At 37.3% G+C, this 12,651-nt stretch overlaps 1 protein-coding gene across 1 annotated transcript in view; it reads right to left on the reverse strand.

Annotated features, from left to right (window-relative positions):
• The window catches only part of OTOGL (otogelin-like), a 97,277-nt gene that overhangs the window by 52,115 nt on the left and 32,511 nt on the right, over window positions 1-12,651 (reverse strand). The window contains exons 24-25 of the mRNA XM_010082351.1: window positions 10,010-10,117; window positions 8,589-8,727 (exon numbers count right to left, since the gene is read on the reverse strand). Coding sequence (XP_010080653.1) covers window positions 8,589-8,727; window positions 10,010-10,117 — 247 coding nt within the window. The remainder of the gene's footprint in view (window positions 1-8,588; window positions 8,728-10,009; window positions 10,118-12,651) is intronic.

Below are 12,651 nucleotides of genomic sequence, written 5' to 3' on the forward strand. Positions count from 1 at the left end.
TTTGAAAGTGACTTCCCAAAAGAATACAACTCAGGCAGAGTAAACTCTCAACAGTTCTTGAGAAAGATGCATTACAAGTATCTGTGTGTATGTGTACAAGCAGTAGGAAAACCAGCATATATCATATATTATTATTACATCATATTTTCCTTAGTATACCTGGGGTTTTTTGTAGTAGATGTTATGGCAATATAGAGTTGTGGGGTGTTCTGTGTTGTTTTCAACAATGTTTTTAAAATACAAATATTTTTTTTAAATCTACTGCTAATAACGAAAAGTACATGACTGGGAACATTTTACTTTATATACTTCAAAACCTTGTTCTAAGTCAATGTTTCTTAATTTTGAAAACATGGATTAATCAGATAGAGATCACTGGAAAGGTTTTGGTTTTCTTTTTTATATTTTAAGAGGAGTATATTAAAAGGTTTGAGAAAAGATCATTTAAAGCGGATTTTCTTTTGTTTCATTTACTTAGCTTTTTCTGCTTGTGTGCTTCTGTATCAGATTTGGATTTTGCACAGGTCACATTATGGCAATCCCTTTCTAATTAAAAATGAGATACTCTGAAGATTAAAAATTCGGAAGCATTTGAATATTTGTTTCCAAGTGCCACATTCTACAACACAAGCTATTATGAATCATAAATCAGCAGCGCTGTTGGTGCTGTTCATTTTAAATATCTAAACAAGTAATACCATGAGACCTATTAGTATTGTTTTATTAATAAGTGCACAATAAATGTTGATATTTTATCATTGTTGGTTGCAATGATAAAGCACAATGTAACAGGAAAAAAAAGGACAAGACATACTGGTGATAAATTTGCCTTTTCTGAGCTTCAGCAAATGATGGCAGGACCTGGAAAGCTGGAACTTGCACAAAGGTTTTCTTTTTTAAAATATAACTAACAATAAATGTGTTCATTTACATTGCTGAAGTTTAGTTCCTATGCATTCAGAAACAAAAATACTCACATCCTGACCTAAACCAGGGTAAATTTAGTTCACTATTCTCATAGCTCACCAACACCCAGATTCAGAGGCCATATAAACTGCTAAGAAGCATCTACAGGTGACTAGCCTGAGCATCCTCCTACTTCAAACACAGCAAAAGGCTTTCATTTTACTGCTGCCAACATACCAAACAGCTTCTGGAAACAGCAGCACATGATGCTGTTTATCAGTAGAAGATGGGCATCAATGGTCCACAAAGCTGTACCCACGAGGGGTGATCCAACTCAGGCAGTCATTCTTACCAGGAACTAACTGTCTTTTCAGGCAGCCATCAGATTATAACATTTTAGAGTCAGCATAGCCAAAGGGTTATTAGATGCTGAACAATAACCCCAAAGAAGAAATTCAAGGTGAAAAGGTCACTTTCTTCAAGCTGTGTGGTCGCTAAATGGCAAGGTCCTCAGAAGGAAGATCCAACTTCTGAGTCATACCATGCACACATCACCTCCAAATTGCCATTCTCATGGCAAGAAACTTTTCCCCAAGCCTTTCCTGGAAACCCTCCATGCTAATCCGCACAAATTGAAAGAAATCTTTCCTTTGTTGGAAAATAAGTGATTCATTCACTGCATAATGTAATGGTCTGGAGAATCAGGTGGTGGAGACAGAAAGGCATGTAGAGGTAATTGAGTCTGAAATTATTGATCTGGAGAAAATGGAACCAGACCATAAATCCATTGCCAACTGTAATCAAATCTTTTGCTCACAGAAGGGGTAGAACAGATGGAAAAACAGGTACTAGCCAATGTTATCTGACCACTGTGCTTCCCAGCTGAAGACAAGGATGGAAAGGGATGTCTCCCACAGGGAGCTCGCTATTGACCCTTACAGGACTTCCAGAGACCCAGACAAAAGAGGACATCCAAAAAAGTTTCCTCTGAAATCATGGGTCTGATGAAAAGCAAACTGTTGGTATTCTTTGCAGCTAGAGCAGGGCAAACCATTTACAGTAAATAATATTTTCACTGAAATGTAGGCGTTCTTTTTTTGGACACAAATTTGCATGCAAATTGTCAAGAAACACATCATTATTTCTACACAGTTAATGTTGCTATAAATTATTTGACAAGTGGTTTAGGTGGACATATTTTGGCACATAACTTACGTGAGTATTTGCTGGAATGTGGCTCTGAGGATTAGATATGTTCATTAAAAAATTAAAGGCATTCTGATTGGAACCCCATGTTACTGTTTTATTCCCTGAATAGATGAAAATTGCTTTAGGAGTGAGGTTTCCAATTCAAAACACTTGCAATTTCAAATTCAACATTATTTACTTTTCCATTAAAATCTTCACAGTGCATTAAAAGAAAATATTTGTCTTAACTATGAACAGTCAGCTTGACAACGTCGGTTAACCATGAATCTGCAGCTTTAGTCCTCCGTAAGGTGACTAACAGCGAGCAGAATGTATTGATTTTACAAACAGGCTATGAGATAGACCATGCAAAATACTATTTAATTCTATGAGTTTGCAACTTTATGGATTTATGGATTGGCTACCTGGCACAAATGATGTTGAAAAAAGCTGCACAAAAAAATGACAGATATTCAATAAGGGGAAATGGGACAAAGGCTACTTCTGCCTCCTCAGATGTGACAACTGAGTAATTGAAGAATTGTTGCTTTGTGTGTGATTGCTCCAGCTTATGCCCAGTCATCATTTAACAAATTTACAAATCAAGATAAATATACTGGCAAGTAATGGGTAAAAGATTATCAGTGCATCAACCAGCTTCTGTATAAAGCACCCTAATAAAAGCATCATAAACTAAGAGCTTTGAACTTCCTTCAAGTTACAAAATAGGGGGAACGCAAGAGCTCCCTTACTGTATTCACCAGGGCAGACAGGTATCTGACACTGGGGACTGCTCATCATTAGGACAATCATTTGGGAAACTGTAGTACTGGTTCACCAGATCATACATGTTTTGCTAAATCAACCTCTGCCTTAACAAATGGTCTCTCACGTGGTGTCTCCTGACCTAAAGGAATTACACTTGCACTTCTAATTGGCATAACAGTTCAATTATTTGATCAAATGTCAGGTTGTTGCTTTCATAATCCTTCAACACACTAATCTGGTGATAACTTTGGCTTTAAAAGAGCCTTCATGGTTGCACCTAAAAGATTTAAAAGAGCCAGACACCCAATGTCAGATGCAAAGCAGTGAAAATATTTTTATTGCGTACTTTAAAGTTAGGACTAATCCATAAAATGTGTATACTTGAGGATGAGGGCTTAGTTCTGCTGACCTCCATCTTTGAGGATAGATGAATGAAACAGTCCTTCCTTTTCTTGGCTTTATGACCTTATTGACCTTATTATTATTATTACTACAGTTAATGGAAAGACTTCAGTGGGTTGTTTTGGGTTTTTTTTAAGGCAAATAAGCATTGCAACAAAGCTCTCTCTCATTCAAGAATATCCTGAAGGGTAGACTATCCCTCTAAAGTCTTATTTGGAGACTCCCCCAAATCAGATAAAATATAATTCCGGTTCTCAGAAGAGACCAAGTCTGAGGGGCTCCTGAGCACTGACCTTACAAGCCTTAATAAACACACTGAACTGCAGGACTGAAAACCAACACAAAGCTAGAAAAAGGCCAACACGTGTGATAGAAAGACAGTAATTTTACTATAAGACCATAAGTCTATGAAACTGGAGGGGAAAAAATAGACCACAATCACAAATAACACGCAGTAAAAGTTTGCTAGAAAAATAACATCATTTTGTTAAAAAAGGGAAAGAATGTAGCATCATCAGAGACAGAAAATAAGCAAGAAAATGGAAGAAAGCAAGCTATTTAAATATTTTTAATTAAAAAATTGGTTGGCTTAAATTAATATTCAGATTAGCTAAAATGAAGTGTTTACATGATCTACATCGATAAAAATTAAATTAGTTGGTCTGCTAAAATTTTTATTTTTTTTCCTTTGAAATTACTGAGGTTTTAAAATGTTAGAAGCAAATATTGGTGTCTTCTCTTTGAATGTCATTTATCCATATAGGAACTTTTCTTCTCATTATGTAGTGTCACTACTAATTCCTTGAAGAAGATGCAGTTAATATTTCATGAGACATTGCTGCCCTAATTTTCTTAATTGTTGCATTAAATCTTTTTTCATCATTTTCTGACCAATGGATATGTCTGTTGAACTAGTTATAAAGGCCTTTTTCATACACTTACTGTCACCTTAATCAAAAAGGCCTGACAGATGATACTGATGTTGAAAACAAAATTTGAAGTTTCATAATTGGCTGAAAGTTGATAGTTGATTTTTCTCCCATAAAAGCACAAAAGCTCATTAAAAACATAGTAAAAGGTAAGGATGAATTCTTTGTTTGGTACAGTGCAATACAGTGACATATTAAAGAGCTGTTCACACAGATCACATTTAGGGCAGCCAACAGCCAAATCAAACAGTGAGGGCTGGTAACGTGGATGGGAACAGTGTATTATCATGCCACTGGGGACATGGGATTCAAATTATAGTTCTTGGACTCAGTTCTATGTCTGGTGAGAACCAGCATGCCAACAAATTTATTGTACTCCTACAACACCTTTGTTTAGAGTATGTAAGATAGCAGAGACAAAGTGGTCCAGTTCTCACAGGAAAAATATTAGTAAAAGAGAAAGGACAAAGTTATTACAGTGTTTTATATACAACATTACAACCACTTCAGCTGTTTTGATTTCAGGTGCTTGCTGAGCCTTTTACGTGTTATCCATAAAAATCAGCCTTGTAACAGCACTGCAAACGATCATTAAGTCAATGGATTGTGTACTCCCAACCATCAAATCTATGATGTTCTGTAATACCTTACAGGTAGGGAACATGAAACACACAGAACATACCCTTCATGGCAGAGCAGTTGGACTAGGGGATCTTTAAAGGTCCTTTCCAACCCAAACCATCCTATGATTCTACAATTTCAGTTTTAAAAAAAAGTATATATATGTTGGTTTGTAGAACAGGTAGCATGGTTTAGGTGGTAAGAGTGTCCTGGACAGCTGTGCCTGCCAAGATGTTAGGCAAGTCACTTAAACTTTTGCAACTGCATATACTTTCCCACCTTTCATCTGGCTTGTTTATCTGGATAACAGGCTATAAGAGAGAGGGCTCTCTTGCATACCTTCTGAACAAAGAATAGCTTAAGGGAGGCTCATTGTATTACTCTGATACTACTATTAAAAAATGTCTCTGCACGTGGCTATGATATAGGGGAGGATGATTATGATGAGACAGCCACTGAAACCTCTGCTCTAGCAACAATAAAGTGTATTTCAAAAAAGATCAGCCTCACCATGCTATGACATCTGCACATATAATGTAGTTTAACCACATTAGTACGTGGTACAACTGTGGTGTATCTGTGTACATGCAAATAAAAGCGTATGTGAAGTTGGAAAACAGATGACACTTAGGATTATCACTCTGGCTGCCACAAGGAAGATGCCATTGCATCTGTTTCATATATTTTTCTCACATAAAATTCCACTCCTGCAGAGTAGTAGTAGCTAATTTAATGCCTATCTTCATCATAGCATAGTTACAGTTATTTTTTTCTGTTCATATTCTGTGCATATTTCATTGTAAAATTTCAGCCTCCTTTTTATCTTGCAGTGTTTTCTGCCATGAGATCTTCTGAACCGTTTGGTGGTCTGTCTTTGTTTCAGCTGTTCAGACTGATTCTTCACCACCAGCATACTCCACCTCAATCCTCACACCACCTTTTTGTCCTGGTTTTGGCTGGGACAGAGTTAACTTTCTTCATAGTAGCTACTATGAGGCTATGTTTCGGATTTGTGCTGAGAAGAAGGATGATACCATGCTGATGTTTAGAGTTGCTGCCAGGACAGTCAAGGAATTCTCAGCTTCTCTGCTGTGCCAGTGTCTGCAGGTGCAGAGGAAGCTAGGAGGGCACATAGCCCACAATTACTGGTTTAGTATTCAACCTTAGGTTTAATATTGAGACCCAAACTGGCCAATGGTATATTCCATATCATGCACATCATGCCCAGTATATAGATAAGGTTCTGTCCAGAAGATATCTCTCTTGGGGTTGTCTCTCTCAGTTGGTTCTCGAAACCTCGGGCTCTGATGTCTTTTCCAGAATTGTGGTTTCAGGACTCTCTCTGCTCCGGGATCATTAGCTGGGAATGGGCCGAGCCTTGGTCATCAGGTGGTGAGCAGTGGCACTGTGTATCACCCATTTGTATGTTTGTATATCATTATTACTATCATTATTATAATTATTAATTTCAATTTTATTGTAGCTTAGTTAGTAAATTGCTATTCTCAACCCATGAGTCTCTTTTAGTCTCTTTTCCCTTTACCCATTTAATTTTCTCCTCCATTCCCCAGGAGGGGGGAGGGTGAGCAAGCGGCTGTGTGGTGTTTGGCTGCCAGCCAGGTCAAACTGCAACACTTTTTACAATTGTTACTGAAGATGCTGCACACAGGTCTCAGGATGGATCCCTGTGGGATGTCACCATGATTTCTCCATTATAAAAAAAAGGCTATTTATACATATATTTAACTTCTAACTTTTAATTTGTGTCTCAAAGAACCTTCACTCCTATCCTATGAGAGACTAGTCTCTAAAAAATATTTGTTGGACTCTGTTTCCAAAAGATCGTTAAGCTAAAATACATACATGTTGCCCTGATCATCCTCATCCATATGTTTATTGTCTTCACAGAATAACTCAGAAGATTCATCATGCATTAATCTCTTTTACAAAAAGAGTTCAACTCTTCCCCAATTGTCATTTCTCTTTATTATAATTTCTATGCATTTCCTTCATATGTAAATCAGACTTTTAAATACTAGTCTGTTCCTGCCAAATTCAGTCATGGATTCCTTTTAAAGGATTTGGTTATACTGCCATCTCCCATTCCTCTGATTCCAGAACTGAACCTCACATAGTTCATCAGTTCTGTGTTTAGTTCCCTCAACGCTCTTGGGCATCTGCCATATGATCCTATCCTTTGTTTCTTTTTTTTTTTTTTTTCCTAAGATGTCTCCAAACATTTCACAGTCAAAAATGAGCCCACAGATACATCATCTGTTCCAGACATAATTATGCAGTGCCTAATTTGTGATAAACAGTCCTGCAATATAGATCATGAAAGTTTTCCATATGCTGAAGAGGAAAGGAAAAGGATGAATAGATTAGGCCATACTTTCTCACATTAGCTAAGTTTGGGGAAAAAACAGTTTGAAGGCTGAAAAAAGTCTGAAAAGCAGATCTATACAGGCAGCACTTTCGTCACCTGTGTCATCATGTTCACCTGTAGAAAGGCCTGTTAGCAGTGTGCCAAATGCCTTAATTATGTGGCTACCAACTTTATTCTTGGACTCCAAATGCTCCCCATGGTTTGTTTCCAGATAGCTACTTTCTTATACAGTAGAGTGGTAAGTGACATTTGATTGTAAAAGCAAAACATTCCAGTATCATACTAAAGTGTGAAAAAGAAGCACAGATGTTCTTACACACCTCTCTGGCTGGATGACATAAGAATTAAGAAATTACAACCCGCCTTTCCACTTCATTATAAAGGTAAGATGACTTTACGGGTAAAGTAACTTGTTTTTTACATCTTGAAGGAGGAAGGTTTGTGTAAAGGTTCATATACCTCTAAGAGTAAGAGCTCTTTTTTGAGACAATATGGTACATGCCAGAGTTTGCTATGATATATATTTATGATCTTTACCAAACTCTCTCTTTTTTGTACTTTTTTAACACAGGAAAAATGTGGAACCAACCTATTTTATTTCACAGCTGTGAATACTCTACTGAAGCATACATGAAATAAGCTATTTGCAGTAGTCCTTGTTGAGAAACCATGCTTTTTCTTAAGGTTAGACAATCAGTTGATAGAAAATGAATATTCTGCTAAACACATTACTGTAACTCAGAAGACAGACTCTTAGCCTTAATAATAGCAACAATGATAAACAATAGTGTTGTTAGTAATAGAATATATTCCTAAATGTCAGTAATGTTATTTTTATACAAAAAAGTCTAGCAATGTACTGTAAATATGTACTATGAGGAACATCAGCATGTAGCTGCCAGAGAATCTCAATGAAGGACTTCGTAGTTGAATTATGAAATCATTGTGTTTGATATTATTATACACATACACTCCAGATCTGATGCAGATCACATTCAAGGATTCCAAGCAGCCTCAGAGGTCTTCATTAACCCTCTGACAAGCAGAGTTTATAGATAATTATTAAATAAATCTATAGATTATAGCTATCTGTAGAATAGTTTCTATAGTTATTCTTCCCTCGTTGTCATGAAAGCACAGTTAAGGTAGAACAGAAAACATTGCTTTCTATTTTTCTCTAGACCACATAGGTAATGACACAACTGTGTACCACTCTCAAATGACTGAGCACAAAATGTCATTTACAGATTCTTCCTTTCAGACACACATGTTCTACACCTGTTTACTTAATGTTTATTTCTATAGATCATGTCCTGATGTTCAAAACTTCTGCCCTTTCACGTAAACTTTCACTTGGGCATATGAAAATGTATGAACAATCCTCCTACCTTTAGAAGGTAAGCTTGGCAGTCACTGACATAATCATACTCCAATCCATCAAAGGTATAATAATGTCGATCTCCATAAACAGTGCATACAGCAGGACAGGGGTAACTAGTGCAATTGAATATCCCTCTCCGACAAACACTGTAAGGAAAATTAACAGTCAGCATCTTCTCATAGCAGGGTCATTTTCTTTTTGCTTTCAAGAAAGAGCTTTGTTGGGTTCTTTATTTCAGGTCATACAAAAATTAATAAAAGGAAGAACAGTCTCAGACCTTGAAACACAGAGCTATTCTGTGGATTGCTTCTGAAATTATTGGTGATGCCACGGCAGAAAAATACTGAGCATTTTTCCATCAGTACATATGTACAATATGAATGCATAAGAAATTAATGCAAAATCTTGATATTTTTATGTCTTAGCAAATATGTTCATCACTGCCTCCAGTAAAGATGAGACACTGTGCTACAATGCGCTCATTCATAAAACATCAATATTATATTTTTTCTCAAGAACTGTTGATAGATCTTCTGATATGTAAACTGCACATGTTCAATGTAAAAGACCTCCAGTTGCTACCTGTAAGATTTCAGGGTACCAGACAAGTACAGAATGAGTTTAAGAAATAAATGTTTGTATTTTGCAGGATTGCTTTTGCTGTCAGCTGCATTCAGTGACTTAGAGGAATTGATATGAAGGTAGTACTGACAGCCTCTAGTTTTGCTTGTGTAAGTGTATAAGCTCAGTTGATTTGACAATTATGTTTTTAACTGATTAAAAACTGCAATTCCAAAATTTTTAAATTTGTAAATATATACTTAACTAAAGATAGATATTTTGGCTATAAAATTATAATGGATGAAAAACTGTTCTTCATCAATATGAGTCAGGTCAGGCTCCCTAAAAACAATGCTGGGTGCTACCTCATTTTCCAATTCTAATGCTTTTTTATTTCCCTTTTTATTTTTTTTATTGCCCATCTCCTTCCTGTAAAGTAGCTCATGATGAGTGGTAACTCACACTGCTAACAGTCCAGTTCCCAAAGGACTATTTACCACTGTCATGTATTTCATTTCTCTTTTTTTTCTCCTTGGTTGTCTTTCACGATACTCTATTCCCCAAAATGACAAATGTCTTTTCTTTCAGAGATTAACTGCTATGTGTGGAATCAAGCATCTTTTCTTGATTGTTTTTTAACTTGAATGTCTTCTGCTTCCTTTCCAGACCTGAAGAAGCACTAACACAAAAGTCTGCCCAGTCTCCCAAGTTTATAAATGAGCCTAATAAAAGAAATATCCTGTAACTGTCTTATAAACAAGCATATACATTTTTTATTTTCAATGTGCTCAATGTGTTTTTTGTATCAGTTTCACTTTGTGGATAGACCCAGATGATTTGGAAGTAGGCAGAATGGATGTCACTCACCAGGTATAGCATGGTGTAGCTATCACTTCTCCTGACAGAAATTCCCTGTCTTTCCAGGTGCATGGACAACTGTCAGGAATATAACATTTCCCTCTATGTTCAGCCATCCTTCAAAATAAAATAATTATTAAGATGAAAATGTAAATTCACAAGTAGATCAATGTAAGTAAATGTGAATTGTATTGTCTGAACCCCAACAAGGGCAACTGGTATTCCATCCATCCAAGGACAATTGTTTCAGCAGCAAAATCTGTCCAAATCAAATGATCTCCACTGTGCACAGCTGGAGACCTCACAAAGCTCACAGCTGCAACTCTCCTTCTACCTCACAGTGGGAATGCTGACACAGGGTAGCAGCTCCTGTGCGAGAGTGTAGGTAGTGTAGGTACTACTCCCTGCAAACTGCAGAGCATCTGTGTGTTATGCATGCTGCTGAGGCTACAGCTGGGCTGCCCTTCTCTCTCTGCTGCTCCCTCGTCCTCCTGTCTCAGGGAAGCAGATGGACTACTGATGTGCCTGCTCCTCTGCCCAGAGCAGCAGCCCTCCTGTCCTGAGCTGGGCTATGGCAGCTGTTGCAGAGCTAGCAGGACAAAAGAAACACAGTTGATGAAGAGTGATGGTGGAGGTTACCTGCCTACACCCAGGAAGTGGAAACAGCTAACAAGGTTGAGACAAAACAGTACCATTTAATGCAAAGAGCCACAAGTCTGATTAGATCATGAATAAGTGACTCGGAGATGTGGTTAACCTCTTTTTGCTGTCTCCTCATTTCCATCTGCTTAGCAACATTAACTTTCTTAAAAAAAAAACAGTACTGACACTCCCAATGCTGCTCTTTAGGAGAGCAATTCCTTCAGTTGTCGTTGCAACACACAGTTGAGAGTACAGAGAAATGTGTTCACAAATTTTGATCTTGAGATTGCTTCACTTGAAGTTAAAAGGAATACACAGATTAAAGTCTTCTTCCCGTAATTACTGGTTCATTAAAGATTAATTGGTTTTAAGTAAAAGAATCAAGTGTTCAGCAAAATTATTAAAGATAGGAAAGCACTGGAATGAATGGCTTGAGAAGGTAATTTAGAGTCTCTGGCAATGGAAGTTAAATAACTGCCAAGAATGACATAGGTATTGCTGATGCTACCTTAAGGCAGGAGAATAACTTAGCCCCATGAGGTCCTTTTCAATACTATTCTTCTGTACTTCTGTAATTCAACTTACTCTCTTGTATCTCCAGCTCAGTGTTAGGGTAGCTTTCAGTGTATCTTTGGGTGATGAATTTACTGTCACTCTCAGCTCATTTCCTCATGAAATTTTCAGGTATTCTATTCAATTTTTGTAGCATACCAGAGACTTTCAGTGTTTCTTATTCAGTTTTACTCCACTATTTGACAGAACCTTGGGGTTTGGCTTGTTTGTACCCCTTTTGTAGTTTGTCATTCATAAAATAATCAATTTATTCAATCTGAAATTACATAATGCTACTTGCATGTGAGAACAGAGCTTCAGGTCTGTTTTTCAAATTCTATTTTAATGATTTCAATTTTTCGAATGAACTTTCATGACAATGCTGCTAATTTAAGTTCGTGCAAATACAATGGTTATATTTCAGTAAAAATTTACTAGTTTTTATATGATGTCTTGTACAGATTCATGCATTTTTGTGTTAAAAATAATTGTGTATTTCTGTAACATTAATGATCTTGAAAACTAACTCCTCAGTTGAGGCAGAGGTTGTAAAGGACTACAGAATACCAGGCAAGAACAACTAGTGAAATCTTAACTAGCGATGCCTGAAATCTGTCCTTCACCAGTGCTTAGTAATCTGTGAGCATCACAAGTGGCTGGAAGGGGAATTCTGGCAGTCTCATTACACTCCGATCTGGGCACAACCAATATATTGTCAGGGGACCATTGGCTACCCATACAGTGAAATAAAATCAAATGCAGAGAAAAAAGAAGGAACACTCCACCTGAGGTCAAACTGCAGCAATTTTCACAGCATATTTGACTCTTCAAATCTGAAGGTGCACACAGAAGGTACCAGGGAAGGGAATGGGAAGAGATGGAGGGAGTGGTGACTGATCCTGACAGGAACTTTACAACAAAATCTTTTATCTTTTGTACTTTGATTTGACCCCTGCAATGCTCAGCAGGCTGTTTCTGGGCACCAAATCCAAATATGTGAGCTGAGGGAACAAAAATTTTGGCCAAGTTCAGAAGGGCAGAGAGGGAAAGAAGGCAGAATTCAGTCCATGCCCCCTCCCTCCCTACCCCAGTTTGGGCATCAATATCATAAGCCTGAGTAGAAGTCTAGGTGAGATGATTACTCGGGCAGTAGGCCGGATCACAGATAGTTTACATTATGATTTTATGTCATGTTTGCTTCTACACTTGAACTATACTGTGCAAGTGGTGGGATTCACCTCCTGTCCAGACAGTCCCAAATACCAGTCATTTGGACTGGTAGCAAGCTGGATATCTCATGGGATATTGGAATTATGGTCTCGGGATGGAGAAACTGTGGGACTCCAACTGAGAAAGCATTGTATCGTGGAGCCTCACACCAGCAGGAAGAAGAAAATAGATCTCAGAAACAAAAGAAAGAGTTGGCCTTTTAACTGTGACTGTTCTATTTACAGAAC

This window comes from Pterocles gutturalis, unplaced genomic scaffold, assembly GCF_000699245.1.
Source record: "Pterocles gutturalis isolate BGI_N339 unplaced genomic scaffold, ASM69924v1 scaffold23914, whole genome shotgun sequence".
In the NCBI taxonomy this organism is placed as follows: domain Eukaryota; kingdom Metazoa; phylum Chordata; class Aves; order Pterocliformes; family Pteroclidae; genus Pterocles; species Pterocles gutturalis.